Genomic DNA, 21114 nt, shown 5'->3' on the forward strand with positions numbered 1-21114 from the left:
GAATGTAATTTAAAAAATGAATAAATTTGGAACTTTTCGCAATTTCAGACATGGACAACGATCCCAATAGAGCTCCACCATGCGACCCCGCCGTGTGCGTTCTTCCCGACTGCTTCTGCTCGGAGGATGGTACCACGATACCCGGCGATCTCCCGGGCAAGGACGTGCCACAAATGGTCACGATAACCTTCGACGACGCCATCAACAACAACAACATCGGCCTCTATAAGGATATTTTCAACGGTAAGCGCAAGAATCCGAACGGCTGCGATATCAAGGCGACGTTCTTCGTCTCGCACAAGTACACCAACTACTCCGCGGTCCAGGAAATGCACAGAAAGGGCCACGAGATCGCCGTCCACTCTATCTCGTAAGTATTAACTTCTCTAATTCTAACATTCTCATTTCTCTCGCTTACACGCCATCTTCGAAAGCCATGCTCCGCCCGAGTTGATTACGAGACACTCTCGAGCGTGAGGTTCCAGGGAAACCATTCATAGATTGAAAAACAGGTTCACGAGGACAGGTTCCTGCGATGCGTCATCATGCCGTCTCGCTCACGACCATAGTCATAATTGTTAAAAATTAGAACACGATCACTACATAAAATGTTTACATGACAACTTTGGGGCAAGGCATAATGACGACGAGCGCTTCTGGTCGGACGCGACCGTTGACGATTGGGCAAAGGAGATGGCCGGTATGAGGATCATCGCCGAGAAGTTTGCCAATCTGACGGACAACAGCGTGGTGGGCGTGAGAGCCCCATATCTGCGAGTCGGCGGTAACAATCAATTCACCATGATGGAAGAGCAAGCCTTCCTGTACGACTCCACCATCACTGCGGCCTTGAACAATCCCCCATTGTGGCCGTACACCATGTACTTCCGGATGCCGCACCGCTGCCACGGAAATCTTCAGCACTGCCCCACTAGGTGAGCGCTATTTATGTGTAACCTTGATCGACAGTTTCCTCATATAAATATGTAGATGGTAACAAGAATATTTTTTAAATAATGCTTTAAAGATCGCACGCTGTGTGGGAGATGGTGATGAACGAATTGGACCGGCGCGAGGATCCGCAGAACGACGAGTACCTGCCCGGCTGCGCCATGGTGGATTCTTGCAGCAACATCTTGACCGGTGACCAGTTCTACAACTTCCTCAATCACAATTTCGATCGTCACTACGAGCAAAATCGCGCGCCTCTCGGCCTCTACTTCCACGCTGCCTGGCTGAAGAACAATCCGGAATTTCTGGACGCCTTCCTTTACTGGATCGACGAGATTCTGCAGAGTCACAACGACGTCTACTTCGTGACGATGACCCAGGTGATTCAGTGGATTCAGAACCCGCGCACCATCACCGAGTCGAAGAACTTCGAGCCTTGGCGGGAGAAGTGCACGGTAGAGGGTGCGCAAGCGTGTTGGGTGCCTCATACCTGCAAACTGACCTCCAAAGAGGTGCCCGGCGAGACCATCAACCTTCAGACTTGCGTGCGCTGTCCTAATAATTATCCCTGGGTGAACGACCCGACCGGTGACGGCTTCTTCTAAACTGCCGAGAGCGCGATCCTCTTTTTCGTCTAAGTCAAGTCCCTCCTCCTGTTTCTCCTCTCTGTTCTCCTCGGCCCTGCGGATTTCCTTTTTTCCTGTATCTCGATCTGAAGGGCACGTCGCGTCACAAATCTTCACAATTCAACACGACGCCGGATATCCATCGACTGAGGCGTCCGTATCCTCGAGACTTTTGAAAGCAACGGCGACGAGGCACACAAGAGAAAAGAGAAGAGACGTCGTCGACCCGTTAGGCTCTGGCAACTCCGCTCTAGTTGTCAATAATTTTGCTGTTTTATTGTTGAGAACGATGTATCTGTGATGATTAAGTTCTGTTCGATTAAGAACTAGAACACTACACAGAGTCTAATGGATTAAAGACGAATAAAATAGAGGGAAGCTTTCTATCCGCTTCGCATTCACAGATATCTCTTCCATATTGAAGTTTAGCTTCATCCAAAGTATATAAAAAAATAATTGCATTATTATTTGAGAAAATCATAAAAATTACAAAATTTTTTTACGCGTGCCTCGTTATCAGCTGGTAATTAAAGTAACATTCATCATACGCCAGCAATCTGTGATAGACTCCCGAGAGAGGCGGCGTTCTCGAAGTCCTCGAGGCGGCAATGACGGCGACGACTATGACGACGACGACAACGAGATTCGCGCGCATTCCATTCGAAATCGGCGAAAAGCAAAACAAAATGTCGCGCCCCACCCGATCCCATGAGGAGAAATCGCGGATCTCCTTCGATAGCGGCGACTGGCGATCCGCGAGTGGGGGATTCCGTGTGTAATATAACCGTGTCCCCTTCTCATTCTCTCTTTCTGACTCGCATCTCTGATTTCCCGACCGATATCGATCTATCGGCGAATATCCGTCTTCCTTCAATCCCCCTTTCCCTCCCTCGACGGAAGTAATCTATGAAAACCGCCAGATTAATATTGTTCCCCGATTCGAAGTGTGCCCTTACTTTTTTAAGGGTTCCGCCGATCTATATATAAATATATATATATATATTTATATATATGGAAATTAAATATTGTATATGTATATTTGTAAAAGTAAGTGATACTACCAACATAGCGTTCTCTCGACGAACCTTTGAATAAAAAATTCTGAGAAATCTTAAACACGATGCGATCTGTCTCGTTCTTTCTCTTTCTCCTGGCGCGCGCTCGTCGTATTATTCATTACGATCGTTCGGTAACGGAATGGAAAGTGGGGTATGCTTAAACTTTGCAAACTTGACCGCCAAACCGGGGCGAGCTTCGTTTTTAAAACGCAAGACAATGAGAGGGCGGAGTGCTCTTTATTCATTCGTTCATTAATTGTCTCGGTACTTGTCTCGGGATTAATAATGTGTGCCATTAAAATCTCACGATGCAAATACGCAGCGGAATATCCGCTAGCGTGCGAACGTCGAAGAAAGAGTGCCGGAGAAAAATCTCGTTCATGAATCGCGATCTCGCCGAGCCATCTTTTTCTCTCTCTCTCTCTCTCTCGCAAGAACACGTTCCGAATGTTTTCTTGATCGATTTGTGTCTGGTTAGTGTCGTTAAATGCCCCGATATGCGATTGCGATGCGTGTCACACATGTACATACATTACGAATATAAGAGGACGGTATTTCAGTTTATGCACGACGACGAAAACCTCATTCCGGTTTCGTGGTTGCTCTGAAAATCTCGCTCGCGTGTCTCGGCTGCCATCCAGCCGCCGTCGCGGCCTTGATCTGAATGCGATGCCGTGGGTATCGATGACGCGAAGAATTAAGAATGATCCGACCCTCCCACGCCTTGAGAAAACTCTCCAAGAAAGCGCTCCGAATTTCGAGAGCGTCGGCGATGATCCGAGCGATCGTTTAGTGATCCGATTATATCGTGAAGCCGATTATATTGTCCTACTGATTTTTTATATATATATATATGCATATTTTTGACTATGTCAATCATATTTTGAGTATTACATAATTTCTTTGATTATTACATAAGAATAATTTGCAAAGTTTTTGATAACAATAAAAATTGTTTGAATGTGCTCTAAATCCATCGCTGCAATATGAATAAAATTTACTGCTATTTCATATTTCTTTCTCACAATCAGTATTAATATTCTACAAGATTTCAAATTCTCAACAATGCTTAAATCATATTTACAGAGATCTTGCCTTGCCTACAATTTAAAAGTTTGCAAAGTAAATAAAAGTTTGGACTTTCTCGTCGATATAACTTGAGACGCGGCAAATAAAAGTGCATCCTGAAAGAAGAAAGAAATTCTTTCCACGCGAGGAATTAAATCGTGATAAAACGAGAAGCGCTTTTACAATGGCTCGCAATGAAGCGCATGGTTCTTGAATGGCTCTTTATTCCTTTTGTTTTAAACGGTTATTAAATTTGCCTTGCTAATTAAGGCGGATTATATAGCTGTATTATGCTGCCATGTGTGTTTGTATGTGTGTGTGTGCGTGTGTATATGTATGTTATGGCAGACATTGCCGGGAACGAGCTAGAATACGTTCGACAATAATGTACAGGACGTCTCTTCGCCAGATCGTCGTTTTCATCCACGCTTTATCATCCGCCAGGAATCGGAGAGAAAGAAAAGATTCGCGCGGCAGAGAATGGCAAAAAAATAATTGTAATCTCGTGAAATACCACAACCGGCCCGTCGCCTGGCGACGGTTGCATTCCGATGCAGCCTCTCTTTCGTCGCTGTTTAAAGCATCATAGTTTCCACGCGTCGAGACGAGCTTAATCAACCGATAGGAAAGGATTCCACCGTCGATTCTAAGAGGCTTCTCTATCCGCAACGAGCAACAGGTTTCTCAATCCCAATCGTAAACGACAAGTTAAACGCGATGTATTTTTTTTATTTTGATTTACTTCTTTATTTTATGCTATTAAAATACGCGAAATTATAACGTATATTTGTTTGTATATTGTATACGATAAATTACAATGATAAACGCAACCGCATTATTCTTCCTTTGTTCAATCAAGTGCCTACTCAATCGATCGTAAGCATCTTTACGCCTGGTATAAATTCTTTGTTCGATAATTTTTCTGCGTCACGCGTGAATGGGAGGTTCCACCCACGATCAAATGCCATTTATCCGAGGAAGAAATGCCAATAGTTTTCGCAACAACAAAGGCGGCATCTTTAAAGTAGCACTCTGATAGCGCTTGTCATAGATAATAATTCCTAGAAATTTTTATAGAATGTTGAATCGCTTAAGATGCAGTTGCAACTGATAACTACCATGAATGACAAACATTGTAGAAGCGTTTAATTTTTTAGAATATTTAATAATTACACAAATTATTTAAAAATATATTTTTTGGACCAAAAGGATCTTCTTTCCAATCGGCAAAAATTTTCATTTTACATCAATTAATCAAGCATTGCATGCTATTAACTGCTCTTAATTAAATGTTATTTAATGGAAATGCTAGACAACTAGCTTAACGACCGAATGCGGAAAGACAACGTTGATCCTGTACACACCGGGTAGAACAAATTTTCTCCTCTACTTTGCTGTAGAATGCATTGCCTCCCAATAAAATGCTCGCAACAACGTTAAACGACAGCCTGAAAATCTCGCATAAGCGAAAGTAGAGAAAGCTGCGTATCTCGCGGAGCCACGACACGGAGCAAGGCCGACGCTGTTTAAAGACGAAACATACCTAACGGCGCCGTCCAGATGGTAGAATCACGTACGAGGCTTTCAGGTGGGTCACTGGGTATTAATCGCGTGTGCGCGCACCGGATCGATTATCTTCGGCGAGCGTAATAAAAATTTCATGGATCCCGAACGGGGGTCCCCTATCGTTAGGGGTCCCGAGTTATCGCGTCGATAAATATTATTCTTGCGATATTTTTCCTTCGTTTGTAGCTTTAATCCGGCGTTTCTGCGTGCAATTATGCAAGAATGTTCAAAAACAATTTTTATTTTTGTACTAAGCAAAATTATCCAGCACATTGGATCGATCTCTAAAAAATTTCGATATATATTAAAATATTTATCGCATATTTGATTTTAGTTAATTTTTTTTTTTTAACAAATATTTGTATTTTGTCGGTTAAATTGCGGATTAAAAATATACTGGAAAAAGCACTTGCGACTCGTGAAACAATCTACCGGCACGTAATAATGCAATTTCAAAGATCTCTGTATTCAAAGTCGCATATGTTGCATTATTAACGATAATTCGCGTTCCCAGCGAAGATAACGAAGATGGGGATGCGATTTCGAAGACTGGCCCGGCGATTTCCTGGGCTAAACAAAGCACGTGCGAGCGCAAGAATTTCGATAATGGAATATTTAATAATTTCGCTGCTCGTTCGCTCGGCGGCGCGCCTCGAAAGGAAGAAATCGAGCGAGTCGGTGAAATTGACTCCTACTAGGTCAGTGGGTGACGGAAGACGAGTGTGACGCGTATTCGTCTATCTGTTTTGCCGCGGCTTGTTTTCAGTCGGCGCCAATGTAGATAAACATCCGGTGGCAGGCTTCTATCTCTCTGCATCGTTAATTGAAATTCTCCTTGCCGCTCGAGGTTTCGAGGGAGGGATAGGACCGGAGATTTTCTCGCAATGCTCAATTTCACCGGTGAAGATATCGCGGTGGCTCATTTAAAAAAATAAATTCCGCTTAGTGAGAGAGAAAACAACAAATTTATGAATACACATCGCGGAATGTGAGAGTCTCCGATAATTTTGCAAAGTATGTAGAATAAATTGTAAATGCGTTTTATTTATTTAAATATATTATAATATGCATAACGTGTAAAAATTATTACTTAAACGAAGAATAAAGAAAGCGTTAATTCAATGATAATACAAGTAAAATATATGTAATATTTCCAAAGATTTAATCATTGTTATAAGAGAAAAACAAATAACGGTAAAATATAATGAATTAAAAGTACGATAGTGAGTTTTATTATTACGAGACGCAATCAGCTTCAGCAAGTTGTACTATTCTAGCGATGCAAAAAAGAATGTCCTTCGAGCCGGATTTGAACCAGCGACCTATGGATATCTCTACACCTTAATGAAGCATTTAAACCTCTACAGTCCACCGCTCTACCAACTGAGCTATCGAAGGCTTCTGATGAAGCTTGCTTAAGTAGCACACATCTTCCAAAAGGCTTTATCTATAGGTATTATAAATAACGCACTTATTATCACTTATTATCGCTTTCAAATTAAGACAATATTAATGTAAAATGAAATATCTATCAAATTTGAAAGAGCGATTTATGAAAATGTTCTCTAGAAAAATAATTACAAGCCATTGTGAATGCGCGTTTTGGGCAAATTATATAATTACATAATTATATAATTATATTGTTACTAAAGGTATTTTTTGAATTTTATAAATCATATTGAATATATTCTTTTTTTTAATATTTTAATCCCCTGTCTTTCGCATTTTTTTTCTCATATATATATTATTATTATTATTATTATTGATATTGTTATTGTTATCGCAAGCAAAATTTTTCCTTCGAGCCGGAGTCGAACCAGCGACCTATGGATGTCTCTTTTCTCACAAACAATCAAATAACTACAGTCCACCGCTCTACCAACTGAGCTATCGAAGGCAGTTGTTAATTACATTTAATTATGCCATCATGAAGAAATTGATAAAAGTGAACAGATAGCCCCAACCGCGTCAATCGACGCCGCTGATAGAGTGGCAATTTACAAAACAACGGCGTAAAATTTACAACACCACTAGCAGATACTATAACGGCTTTTTTGCGACTCGCCGTGTTCGCCGCGATATTAATGTAACACTTTCATCGTAAAACAGATACAGATCGTAATAATAAACTGTGTTCCGCTACCGGCGTTACACGATCGTTTCGCCTGAACGAGCAGAATTTTCTTCTCGAGTCTGTCGCGAGAGCGATTATCCCGAAGTGGACGTTTATGCGAACCGCGTTACGGTAACGAGAAACAAATTGCCAGGTGGATTGCCTTCTGGTAGCGAACGACGGACTCTACCTGACGGAAAATTCCGCGGCAGACCCGTCTCCGGGTAAAGCGAAAACTCAATCAATGGAAAGCGATTATGCAGATTTCATATTCTCCAAAGGAGAAGCGAGTCGCGGCATTTTCACCCGCTGCGAAACTCGGCGATAAGTCGTAACACCGAACGAATTTAATTCCTGTTACAAAATCCTCGTTAACTTCCTATTCTCCGGTCGCGGGAGACTCCGGAGCGGCTCCTAGAGCGGCGTTTAATTGACGCGTTTCATCGTATTCGCCTCACTTTGTACAATTAATTTATCTATCTATTAATTTTAGTGTATTTGACATCTCGCTGACTCTCTGTTTTGAAATCGAAATCCCCGAGGAAAGCTGCACTGTACTTGTTCTTGAAGCACGCGCCACACCTCGTCGCCTCACCCACGTGCATTCCAGTCGCTTATCTCCAGAAGGAGACTTTTTTCCGGTAACGAAACCACAGATCGATGAGGAGGATCGTTAATAACCGTTAAAATGCAATAGAAAATAAAAAATACGATCAATCAGAAACAAATCAAATCATCAGAAACAAATTTCGTCGACGGCAGGAATGACTCCTCCAAATGGACCGACATGTTTTCCTTCGGATGCAAGCAAGGACGCGACCGGAAGATCGATCGAACGAGCGATCGTTGCTCGACCTCGAGACCGTCTCGTCAGTGTCACGAGAGTGCAAATTTCTTGCGATCGATTGTCCGGCATCGTCCTTGCTGTCAGCTCGCTTCACGAGCTCTTATTTCCACGCGTTTTAACGGCGATTGAGAGACGCAATATCGGAAGAATTTTTCTAGAATGAAAGGCATATGTGTGTGTGTGTGTGTGTGTGTATGTGGGAGTATGTCCTTACGTTGCTCGGAGATTTAGTAACTAACAATTTGTTAATGGATTCTTGATTGACGTCTCTCTCTTTCTCTCTTTAATGTCATGGTATTTTTATTAAATATTGAGGAAACATAATTAACATCTTATCTTCTTAATTAACTCATTTGTATTTCCAGGGAGAGAAACACGCGTCTATCCCTGGTTTTATATACATATATATTACGTTTACAAAAATTTATCGATATTATTTGTAGATGATCAGATGTTACAGAGATTTCTAGGAAAAGTATCGAGAAGGTATGTGGAGAGATATTTTTATCGACTTTACAGGGAGTCGCGAAAATGAAAACGAAATTGAATTCAAGAATGGCGCGAGAGAGCCTCAAGCATCTTCCACTATCGCTTTCAACTTTCAACTCTCCGTAAACATCGTGTTCTCCCTGCTCGATGAGTTCTTTTTTTTTAATGTCACTGAATATATATCAAAGATGTAACGTGACACGTTATTACGACACGTTTATTACAACACCTCGTATTATCTACAGACGCATCTTGAGAAAGACAGAGAGAGAGAGAGAAATCCAGGCGAGAGAGGATACATATGTAATCACCTGGATTGAACAGAACTCAGAAGCATTACTTACTATGTGATTTTCTTAACTATATATTAGCATTATCCAATCAATCACGAATAAATAGATTATGATTACCGAGTAAACAGATTATTTTTCCATTCTCTTGCTTGAAGGACTAGACGATAAAGTATCGTGATATTAAAAGTCACGACGCGCACACCATTCCATTAGAAGATATCATAACAATTACTTGATTATATAATTGTAGTCCCATATATTAAATATGCAGAATCATAATTTCAATAATCAATATGTTTAATAAAAAAATATTTAATATAAAAAAAACTAAATATTTTAGATTATATAACATTCGTAAAAAGAAGTACAATCTTAAGACGTTATGTGCAGATTTACTTATGTTAATCTCTGATTAAATAACACGCGTGAAAATTAAATGCAATTTGCGCATCGAATGCAAATCATCGTCCAGCAGTCACGTGAATCGCCGACCGTATTGTACGTACGAGCCGTGTAACGGGATATTCCGGCCGCATCTCGTTGAGACATCATCACATTATTCTTAACCGGGGTCATTCTCATGCTTACGCATACGAGAATCTTCAAGTCTCCTGGGGCTGGTAGTCCCCGGCGGCGAATCTCATCGAGAGATCCCGCCAGATGAATATCTACCCCTCCTTCTTGTTCATCCCCTTCCTTCTTAGCTGAATTTTCGATTTCGACTCCGAATTACAAGACGATTATCGCATACGACGATTTGACAGTGAAAGTTCTTGGCGAGTTCTCACGCCTTCAAGGTGTCGCATGGTACGTAAATCGCACAGACACGCTCACCTCGAGGCCTTAATTACCCGGAGGGACACGATCCTTCGAGCTATCAACTTACAGAAAGTCCACGTCGGTTAAACAAGAGATATGATCGGCGCGGGTCATGATTCCTCTCAGGGACAATCCGAACATGTGTCACGCACCAACGAAATCCCGCCAGATGAATATCTACCCCTCCTTCTTGTTCATCCCCTTCCTTCTTAGCTGAATTTTCAATTTCGACTCCGAATTACAAGACGATTAAATACGCATACGACGATTTGACAGTGAAAGTTCTTGGCGAGTTCTCACGCCTTCAAGGTGTCGCATGGTACGTAAATCGCACAGACACGCTCACCTCGAGGCCTTAATTACCCGGAGGGACACGATCCTTCGAGCTATCAACTTACAGAAAGTCCACGTCGGTTAAACAAGAGATATGATCGGCGCGGGTCATGATTCCTCTCAGGGACAATCCGAACATGTGTCACGCACCAACGAAACAACACGCCACGAGTTGTTCGCGATTATTCAAAGAAAAAGTCGCGAATTGTTTTCGAATTCCTGCGAAGTGATTAAAAAACCTGTCTAATAGTGATTTAAATGCAATGCGGATAAGAGGAAAGTAGAATCTGAGCGCTTCTTCTCGAGTTTAATTCTTAGGACTCTCTTCAGTAACGCATAAAGTTTCTCGAGTTTATTTTTTCTTGTTGCTCGAAACTAACACGAGGTTCCCAGATAAATCTGGGAAATTGTCAAGGATTCGGATCGGTCCATGAAAAGCTATGAATTTTGTGGATCGATAGCTCTTATTCCAGGGACATTCTGACCGCACTCCATCTCCTGTGCATCTCCTCAGGGGCAAGGTCGACCGCTCCCTTCCACCGTGGCACGCACGTGTACGTGCACAAACATATACATACATATGCGTGCATGATTTCATCGGAATAAATGAGCATGTGTATGTAGCTCTCACTCGATCTTTTATCCAGGGCACCAGGCTCTTTTATCCGTGTATCGCCAACTCGTCCGACCCTGCGGACAAACTGGTGAAAGTGACAGGCGGCAAGGTCATCTCAGGCCGCCAGAGAGTTACAAAATCAGGAATTCCTCGAAAATCGAACGGCTCGGCTGTGAGTCCGAACAGCTCGGAGTCACATATCGAAGCTGATATTCAGTTGATCGCGAGAGGATAACTTACGCAAAGTTCGTAAAAATTAAGGATTAAAAAGGTCGAAGTAGCACAACCTTTAATTTCGCTTTGTGCGAAAAACGTCTATTCGTTCTTTCACGGTAATAAAGAACGTTACCCTTTTGGGGATTTACGTGACCAAGTTGCAAGAATATATTTTAGAATGAGAAACGTCACGTCGATATATATTCCGTCCTGTATCTATTTTTCAAGATAACAATTTCCGTCAAACACTTGATTGGAAATTGATTGACATCGCGAATGGATGAATGAATATTTCCGCGAAGAGAATATAATGTAATGTACGACTTTGTATGAAAAGCCGAAACAAATTTTTAAAACAATAATGATGCGGCTAGCGCTCTATTTTCGCTTGACTCACATTTCCAGTAAACAATTAAATTTCACCAGCGATTTCTAACGTCACAGTTCGAAGAGATGTCGTGTTCATCTTCACGAAAGCGTGACAAGGTGCTCATTTATTTGGTTATAAAACGGCTATGAAATATCCTTAAAGACATCTAATAATGCAAGTAATATTTTATAAGAAAATTTTGAATAAAATTAAGATGATTGAGAAGAGCAATTACTCTTGAGAAAACAATCTCGAATAAATCTATTTCATTTTGCGTATCAGAGACGCTTTCGAGACGTGTGTATATTATATAAATATCTTTGTCTAGCCCGAAGAAAACGGGATATAAGTACTTCTTGGTGAGCGTGTTTTAAGTACGAGCGTTGCATATGCATGTCGTCGTACGAGGCGTAACGAGTGGCAATAAAGTTACGTGGATCTCGCGGAGAGAAAGGTGCAGAAATAATCGTCCATGAGGGATTTCCGGGATGTCACCGTCCCCGATTATGATCTATTATAGCCGTTTAATCGCGCGCGAAGACCAATCGCTTCCTCGGTAGGTAAATAACGCATTGATGCGTTTATCAAAAACGACATTGAAGATATACAGCTATATACAAAAACGTTTTCCAATATCAGATATAATCTTCCAATGCAAATTAGAAAATGATATAAACCAAGTATGATAGAAATCTATTACTTATTATATTTACTCTCTCTCTCTCTCTCTCTCTNGGGTCATTTTAATTAATTTACTGAAATATTTCAGAGCCCTTAAGTTTGGACATAAATACATACTTTTTCTTAAAAATTATTTTCTTTATACTAATTGATTTGTCTTATACATATATATTTATTAATTTATTTTGCACAATAACGCAAGAATTAACTTTCTTCTTTTTTTTTAAATGTTAAAATATTATTCATGGTGCGTTAAAAAATTAGCAACTCATTTGCATACTCGGCGAAGTCGATATTTTCGATTCGAAAATGAATGATTATTTTCTTTTGATAGGGCTCGTCATCTCCGCCGTTTTTTACGAGCGATTTTAAATCACCTTGACTTTTTGAATAACATATAGCTTGTTGGCAGTAAATGAACGTAAGCCAAAGAAGAGTATAACGAGGTGCATAGATCAATGCTGAATTTCTAAAGTCATGTGATAGCAATATTAAGTAATATACAAGTAATAGACAGATGCGATACACAAATCGACGATATATGTTTTCGTATTGCTCAAAATCACTTCCATAAATTTGTGGCACGAAAAAAACAAAATCAAATTCAGGCATTCGTGCATATCTTGCAATAAAAATAAAAATAGGAATCTTTATAATTTTATTAATATCACTTCCATAAATTTGTGGCACGAAAAAAACAAAATCGAATTTAGGCATTCGTGCATATCTTGCAATAAAGATAAAAATAGGAATTTTTATCATTTTATTAATATTCTCCGCATTCTTCTTTTTGATTTTATAAGAATTCTATAAAATTTAATTCTCTGTCAAAAAATTGTCTTGTTTTTAAACCACGTATTGGCTTAACCCGGCCCTGTCGATACATCGACAACACGATCTAGAGATCGATTTAGAAAGGTGGATCACAAAATTCGGGTCGCCGTATGGACTTTCTTCGAATCGCGTAACCGTTCCTCCTGTCGACTCTTTCTTAATTAACGCCTTTTAATCGAACTGAAGAAGTGCACACAACACACGTTTCAAAGAACAGAAGCTGATTCCATATGTGCCACATATGGTAAAAAAAGATGACAATGTACATTTTTGACTCCTTAACCTTATACGTAGAATTCTTACAGACGCTATTCTTCTTTGTCTCGAAATGACTCAACGCATAATAAGTATCCGGACGACGCGTGAGTCGCATGAGAAATGACATACGAGACAGACAAAGTCAACAGTTGAACTTCCATGAGGCATGGAACAATCAGAAGCATCAAGAAAATAACTTTACAATTAACGAGAATTAATTGCCTACAATTAATAAGAATAAATATACAATCCATCATTATGTGTGCGTTGAGAGTTGTAAATTTTCCTACGAAAAATTACAAACAAATTCTCTATTCGACATTTTTATCTCTCCGAATGGTAAGCGCGATTCATCAGCTGCAACTGCAGTGAAAACGCTGCACCAAATACGGCCGCGTCCTTCGCGCGGATGACGGAAAAGTGAAAAGAAATGAACACCTGATGTATGATACATAGATCTAATTCGACGAAAGCGCACTCGATTGCATTCCTATCGATGGCGGGAATCAAAAGCGTCTCACTGGCCGTGGAGTGGATTACGGTAAATAACGGAAGGCTGTTTCTGCAAGGTGAACCACCTTCCTTCTCACCTATCTACTTACAGAGAGCAAAACGGCCGACGTACCTTTCCAAGCGGAATTTCTCTCCTGCGATTCTCCTTCAGAAAGTTTACGGGATAAGAAATAATCATCGTCCGATTATTTCGCGTCTTTCAACGTTAATCGACATTTCATTTATAACGAGATATTTAATTCTCGATTAATATATAGAAAAAAAGATTGCGGAAAAATTGCGTAACCAATCTTGAAATGTGTGTCGAGAAGAGATTTATAAATTCTTTTCTTTTTTTTAAACATCTAGTGTCGCGAGATTAATAAACTGCTGATCTTTCTCGGGACGACGTGTAAAGAAGCTATTCTTTGTAATATCATCTTCTTAATTAACTCCCTCGCGGATGCGACTCGTGATATTAGCTCGAGGCTGGCAATTATCGGCTTAATGTGCCACGAGAGCTTATCTTCGCGCGCGCATAAAGTTTTTTATTTAATAGAACGTGAGAATAAATTCCCCTCTCGGATGAGATTTTACGCGGAAGTGGCTAATAATTCTTTCCGTCGCATTCTTGTTCAACTATTCTTGTAATGCGCACTTTCTGCATACATTAAGATCACGACTGTCGATATACGTCACTAGTAGATCGTTCGAATAGATTATTTTGAAGAATCTGTTATTGAAATCTTTCTCGACGGCGGCCTCAAAAATTTATTAAATATACATAAGAATTGCTCCACCCCGTTAATGTATTTTTAATTTCATTTCTCTTTCGCTCGGAATCTTTCGTAGAAGAGAACGCAGAGAACGAACTTTTACCGATCGAAGACTCGTTTTTTTGTGACAGGAATTTTTTCTTTCCGAAAATTCAAGTTGCCACATTGTGTGAAACGGGATTTTACATAATTTTATATAATAAATCTGACGAAACACACATAAAAATATGCATACATTTATTAGGCTGTTCAACAGTCATTTTTTCATTGAACGCGAAGCGAAGCGGAAGATTGTTGTCACAAGGTAAACAGCTTTCGTTGCCACGTGTCCGACGATTTTGCAATTAAATTGCCGAGAAATAATTCAGCTCAACCGTGGTCTTTCTCATAAATCTGAGAAACTTAACTGATCGACGCATAACTCTTTTAAGAAATCATTTATATCGATTAATCGTTTCGTTAGTCATTCCGCGATACGCAAGAACGACTTGACAATTGTTTGACATTCGATGTTAAGGATATCGAATCCTCGTTAAATTTTGCGTAAGGGTACAAAAAGAGAAATGAGAATAATTTTCTCGCATTTCTGCATAATATCGATAGTTTTGACACGTTGCACAAAGGCCAAGTGTCCCGATTATTCCGCCTTCGCTTCTCTCCGGGTCGGAAAGCGTCGGTGTCTCTCTCGATGGGAAAGTCTGGATAAGGCGAGCCGCACGGCAGCGCAATAACGACGCCGCGGAGAGAGAAGAAGCGTTTCGAAATACGAGATGCGCATAATTATGCGCGCCTACTTATAGCTGCATCGGGAATGCAGCGACGTCCTCCTCGTTTTTCTGACACGCCCTCGACCGTTTCTACCTTCCGATCGGCGTTTATAGCGTTTCTTGCAAAAACACATCGTCGTCGTCGTCGTCGTCGTCGTCGTCGTCGTCGTCGTCGTCGTCGTCGTCGTCGTCGTCGTCGTCGTCGTCGTCGTCGTCGTCGTCGTCGTCGCCAAACAAAGCGGGATTCCTCGTCGACGGGAAAAATTCACAGGAAAAATCGCGCCGCGAATTTTCGCCTCGAACTTCGTCTATTATATCTTATATATAATTGCAGGCTTATAAAAATATATTTCACACGTAGCAAGTAGCAATCTGAACATCTCGAGATCTTACTTCATAACAATTACGTCATCGTTCGTTTTGCAATGTATATCTAATGAGAAAACATCAAAGAGTCCGCTGGAAAGATACTATTTTTATCGATTTATCCGTTCAATGATCACTTAACTTATAAATAATAAATATGCTGAGTCTTTTATGTATGCGATACAATTATAATTATAATGTGCGCGTCAGTTTTAAATCTTTCACGTTGTGAAAAAATTAATCGAATATAGTTTGAATATAAAAATGTTGTGGAAAAGAAACTCATATTGTTTCACGTGTAACCGAAAGGTAGAGGTAAACGGGTCAGATCAATGATCGTCGATCAAAGCACGTCGATTAATCGATTGAATTCCTATCGCGTAGCAAAAGAGGGCTCTTTCGTATGATAGACGCACACCAGGGACAACGTGATTTTCACCTTGACCGTGAACAGGTCATTGTCCACGATTATTCCGGCATCCCGAGATGGTCGACTTTTCGGATTGATCCAACTAATTAAAACACACGCTGCCACGTTTGTCATAAAATAAATAAATCGATTTATTTTGATTTTCTAATTAAAGTGACTGTCAAAATATGCCAAATAAAAAATTGGAATTAAATAATTCACAATAAAAATAATAGCGATTACTTTTTGAACGTGCGTGGGTGACTTCGTGTGCAAAATTTTTGCACACGCTGTTCGATTTATACGAAACTTTGTTTCGTAGCGAATAAAATTTAAACATTGTTGGGCAAAGTTTCAAGAGTGATTATAAATTAAAGAATATTAAAGACGAGTTTGTCACTGTAGAAGCTTGCGACATAGTCGAATTAAATTCTAGACTGTAAATCATATTTTGTTTTAGAAATTCCGAGTAGTTTGTAACGCCGAACTCCTATGATGAGTTAACACGTTTAACTTTCGAATGACGAAAACTGGATTAATCCAATCAAATTTGAATTTGATACGTGCTTTCGAAACACAGAGAGAGAGAGAGAGAGAGAGATTTTGATAAACTTGGATAAATACATTAAATGGATATTAATGAATATCACACCAAAAAAAATTTATTTGTAAAAATCAAAAAGCTATATTACTAAATTATTTCAATCTAATGAAAACTAATGGTTTTTATGAAAAGTTAAAATGTTTTCGATAATCTAGAACTTCAAGACGAAAATATCAATCTCTCATCAATCTTTGTAAATATCAATTTTCTCTTTCAACTTACTAATTAAATCTTACAACTTTATCGTCTGTTTCTTTCTCTCAATTTCGGTAAATTCGGCAGAACAACAAAGAAATCAATGATGGGCAAGGTTAATTTTTGAAAGTTAATTTCTTGATCGTACGTGTAGAACGGCAGATTAAACGGAAAATTGCAAGATTGAGAAACTAAGTCTTGCACTTTGTAATAACAAGTTATCAAATATAACGACAATCTCTTGGAGAAAGAAGCTGCTCTTGTCGAAAAACATGAAAGAAACGGAAATGTGCGGGGTCAATTTGCAATAACACATTTATGCCACGAGGACCTTCGTTCGCCAAGGTTTTCACACACATATATATATATTTCAACTGATTGAAAGAAAGGTCAATCATACCTGATATAAAGTAAAAATAAATTATTATTGATTGGCAAATGGCGAGGTTCTGACAGATGATTTATGATTCCTCGAATTATCTTTAACAATTCTCGAATTTAATTTCTCGTTATATTGTTTTTATAGATCTTTAAAGTTACATAAATCCATGTTTATATTCATAATCCTATATTTATCTCAAAGTTAATATATATTTATTTCGGAAAATCCCAAACTGCAATCTCTAGAATCCATTTCATCAGTTGCAATCTTACACTTACATGTGTAATTTAGGCAATGACACTTATCGAGATAATTACATTTCTTGTAACGTAGTAATCATGGTAGCAAGAAAAGCGACGAAAGACCATTCTCCAACTACTATCCCTCGTCGCTTCTTCGTGCGACACGTTCGCTTACATATTTCTAGGAGCATCCGAGAAGTCGAAGGTAAAGCTTATGTCGGCTTACGAAGGATCCGCAGTAGTTCAAGGAGAGACCGAATGAGAATTGCAGCGTGCAATCGAGAAAAGATGAGGCGAAGAACGGGAACGCGCGGGCGAGGAAAGCTACGGGGTCAGTGCACCGTTGGCGCATCTTCGAAATGCCGATTGCAAATTGACATTTATAATCGACCGTAGACGAGATATAATAAAAATTCTCCTCGTCCGAGGCGAAGAACGGGAGAACGCGCGGGCGAGGAAAGCTACGGGGTCAGTGCACCGTTGGCGCATCTTCGAAATGCCGATTGCAAATTGACATTTATAATCGACCGTAGACGAGATATAATAAAAATTCTCCTCGTCGTTTATCACACATCGCCGCGAACAATATGCATTTCGCAATCGCGGCGATAAACTTTAGAGGTCCAAGCGCCATGGGCGAAACGACTTCTTCGACTTTACATTAGCTTCGAGCTATCGTATAGTTATAAATTTATCGAATTACTTTAGCAATTTCCTCGCGTAAACTCGGGCAATAAAATTAGAGTAACGACGGTCTTTAAAATCCGAGGCAAAATGGTAACAATTATGATAACCGCTCTCCGCAACGTGACCTAGAAGAGCAGCCGCGTGATTTTTAGCTCGCCAATTTTTTACTCTGTGGAATCGCTCCACTCGCAATCGAGGTAAAAGATGAAATATACGAATAATGAAGATTCGATTGGGACTCTTCTAGGGACGCGCCGAGGCATAGGTCGGAGGCGACGATAGGGAAAGGTAGGGGAGAGAACGGGATGGAGAGAGGCCGGGTTGTATATACGCGAAATACGAAAACTGGTTTCCCGCACGGTTCCCCATATTTATTATACACGCTCGTGTACGGTGAACGTGTGCCCCCGTCGGCATCTCCACGCTTGTGCATCTCGCCAAGGACTCGGCACGAACGCGCGTTTAGAAATGCCACTGGATCCTCCCGTGTCGCGCACACAATGCCCCGAGGACAACATCGCCGAAATAAATTATACTCCTTCTCGCAGAGAGAGAAAGAGAGATTACGCCAAGAGAAAGAGTTCCCGCACACGAGTGTCATGTTACGCGTAAAATAATTATGCATTATATCACGTCAACCGCATGTGTCCGATTATTGCCGACCTGTACCACTATTTCGATCAACTGGCGGAGCAAATGCATGTTTTTTCCCCATTACGTAACGAAAAGGTGTAATATGCGAGGAAATTAATTCTCGCTGATTGTGTGCGTGCACGAGACGGAATTTTATTAATCTTTTATAATGACTTTTTTAATTTATTTATAATACGCGTTATAATCGCTTGAATTCTCAACGCGATTAACGTTGTGTAATTCTTGTATAGCAAGTCAGGCGTATACCTTGAGGTGTACAATTATCAAGTAGGAAGCGAGATCTTCCGCGCTAGAGAGCGAGTTCAATACGCGATTTCGTGTCTACCTGAATATGTGTATATAAGTTTGATCTTTCTTCAATCCATCGTCATTGAAGAGAATCTTTATTTTTTTGCGACACGCATAAAAATCCCCTCGATCGTAATCTGAATTTTGATTAATACCCGATTTTATGTTACCTGCCTGATTACGTGTATATAAGTTCGATCTTTCTTTCAATCCATCGTCTTTAAAAAGGATTTGTATTTTTTTACAACACGCATAAAAATCCTCTCGCTCGTAATCTAAATTTTGATTGATGTTAATTGTTATTGTAAACGTTTGTTAGATTAATACCAGAAAAATAGATATCTCTCCCTCTCCTCTGGCGCGTTCGCTTTTGTTAAAATATATTCCGAAAATTTTTCAATTTTCCATCGAAATGCACATCTCGTTGTTTCGAGAAAATGCGTTTTCCCGCGAGCGCCATGAAAAATTTGTGAAAGGTCAAAACGCCTCTCGACACGCGGAAACTATACGCGCCTCGCTGCGCATGCACATGATATTACTTCCGGAAGGATTCACATCTCACGTGGTTACGTACTTAAAGGGATCGAATAGCACTAACGATTTCACGGAAATGCGAGTTAATATTTACAAGCTGAGAGCGATATTCCGCGATCGTGTATGCGAAATTATAGTGTTTCCTCGCGCCGAGATGACTTTTCTCTTCCCGTTCTCGAGCGTAACATGATCTTTTATAATGTCACACATCAAATGTACTATTTCCCTCGATATCGCGCCTCGAAAACGGCCCAACTTAAACGCAGTTCCCGATGAAAGTAATGTAGCAGAAGAGACACTTTCTCAGGTTTACGAGCACTTCAGGCTTCATTCGCGTTCAAGATGTCGCGGGCCTCGTAACGTCTTCATGACGATCGTAAAAAAGAAACTTTGTAAAAGGTCCCGTTTTCATTTCTCTTCAAACAAAGTCACGGCTTGGACCTTGGATATTTGTTAAACGATAACGCTCGCGACGAAAAGATTGTCTTCGTCATAATGATCGATTGTGTTGTTTAAATGTAAAGTTCTTACAGTTTTTTAAAAAACTCGTGATTCTCTGAATCCAGTTTTCAGACTATAACAGCATTCCTAATGCCAGTTTGTTCGAGAAAAAAGCCACTAGTCGTTGATCCAGTCAAGTTAAAAATGGAGTCCTTGTATTGGGACAAGAGTCGGCGGTGCTAAAATAAGGGGTAAATAAAGGTGTTCGAAGGAGCCAGGTAGAGAAAATAGAATCCGAGCGATTAATTCTGCATTCTATCCCGCGTGTCCACCAATCCAGAAACACTAAATCTTTGTTGCTTCTGGCATCAATATTCAATGATCAAAGTCATTAAATATTTGAAAACAGATATATATATTCTGTTCATATATTTTCATCCAAACCAAATTAAACCGATGATATTAGAACGCTATTATATAATTACCATTACAACATTGTAATAAACGATCTTCACATACGTGTAATAATTTTTATAGTTTAAAAATTTTAAATTCAAAGTTAAATTTCCAATCATGGGGAAAAGAGGGAGGTTGGACTTCTCCCGCTGCTTGCAGGCTTCTTTTCTAAAGATCAGCAAGCACTTTGCTCCTGCCGTTTACCTGATGCTCACCTGAAAGGTGGCAGCACGAAGCAGAAGGTGAAAGTCTTCCCTGATGAAGTGGGCAGGAGTGGTGGTGCACATATAGAGGGGTGGAGAGGGCGCGGCTTGTTCAGACGCTCTCTGTCCTGACGACGACGACGACGATGTCGCCGAAGTTGATATTTTTGCTAGGATCCCTGTGTCTGCTTGCTGGTAAGTACAATTTGTAAATGTAATTAATAACCGTCCGCGAAAATCTCTCGCGCGTCTCGATTTCCTCGCTTTTATTAAAATTGCATTATTTAAAGTTTCTTTCTCGTATATAAATCTTACCCAATCCACGTCAAGTATGTCAAAATTGATGAAGCAAGCTCTGACGTATCGCTGAAACTGTAAGAAATTAGTTTTCAAATTATAAGAGATTATTAAAAAAATATTTCCCAATAAGAGCGATTAAACATTATCGAGAAAAATATCTTGGAAAATAAATTAAAATTA

At 40.0% G+C, this 21114-nt stretch overlaps 1 protein-coding gene and 2 non-coding genes across 4 annotated transcripts in view; 1 reads left to right on the forward strand and 2 right to left on the reverse strand.

The window, feature by feature from the left end:
* LOC115245529 overlaps window positions 1–2702 on the forward strand; it is a 5271-nt gene extending 2569 nt beyond the window's left edge. Inside the window, exons 3-5 of one of the 2 annotated variants that reach the window (XM_029823900.1) lie at window positions 49–370; window positions 630–935; window positions 1028–2702. In XM_029823900.1, the coding sequence (XP_029679760.1) occupies window positions 49–370; window positions 630–935; window positions 1028–1556 (1157 nt within the window). In that variant the 3' untranslated portion in view covers window positions 1557–2702. The remainder of the gene's footprint in view (window positions 1–48; window positions 371–629; window positions 936–1027) is intronic. The other variant, XM_029823901.1, reaches the window with a different exon arrangement.
* Window positions 2703–6563: 3861 nt separating this feature from the next.
* Trnay-gua lies at window positions 6564–6667 on the reverse strand. Its single transcript has 2 exons — window positions 6631–6667; window positions 6564–6599 (listed from the first exon to the last, which is right to left on the reverse strand). It is a non-coding gene; the product is annotated as a tRNA-Tyr (tRNA).
* Window positions 6668–7065: 398 nt separating this feature from the next.
* Trnay-gua lies at window positions 7066–7166 on the reverse strand. Its single transcript has 2 exons — window positions 7130–7166; window positions 7066–7101 (listed from the first exon to the last, which is right to left on the reverse strand). It is a non-coding gene; the product is annotated as a tRNA-Tyr (tRNA).
* Window positions 7167–21114: the final 13948 nt, after the last annotated feature.

This window comes from Formica exsecta, unplaced genomic scaffold, assembly GCF_003651465.1.
Source record: "Formica exsecta isolate Colony F162 unplaced genomic scaffold, ASM365146v1 scaffold122, whole genome shotgun sequence".
NCBI classification, from domain to species: domain Eukaryota; kingdom Metazoa; phylum Arthropoda; class Insecta; order Hymenoptera; family Formicidae; genus Formica; species Formica exsecta.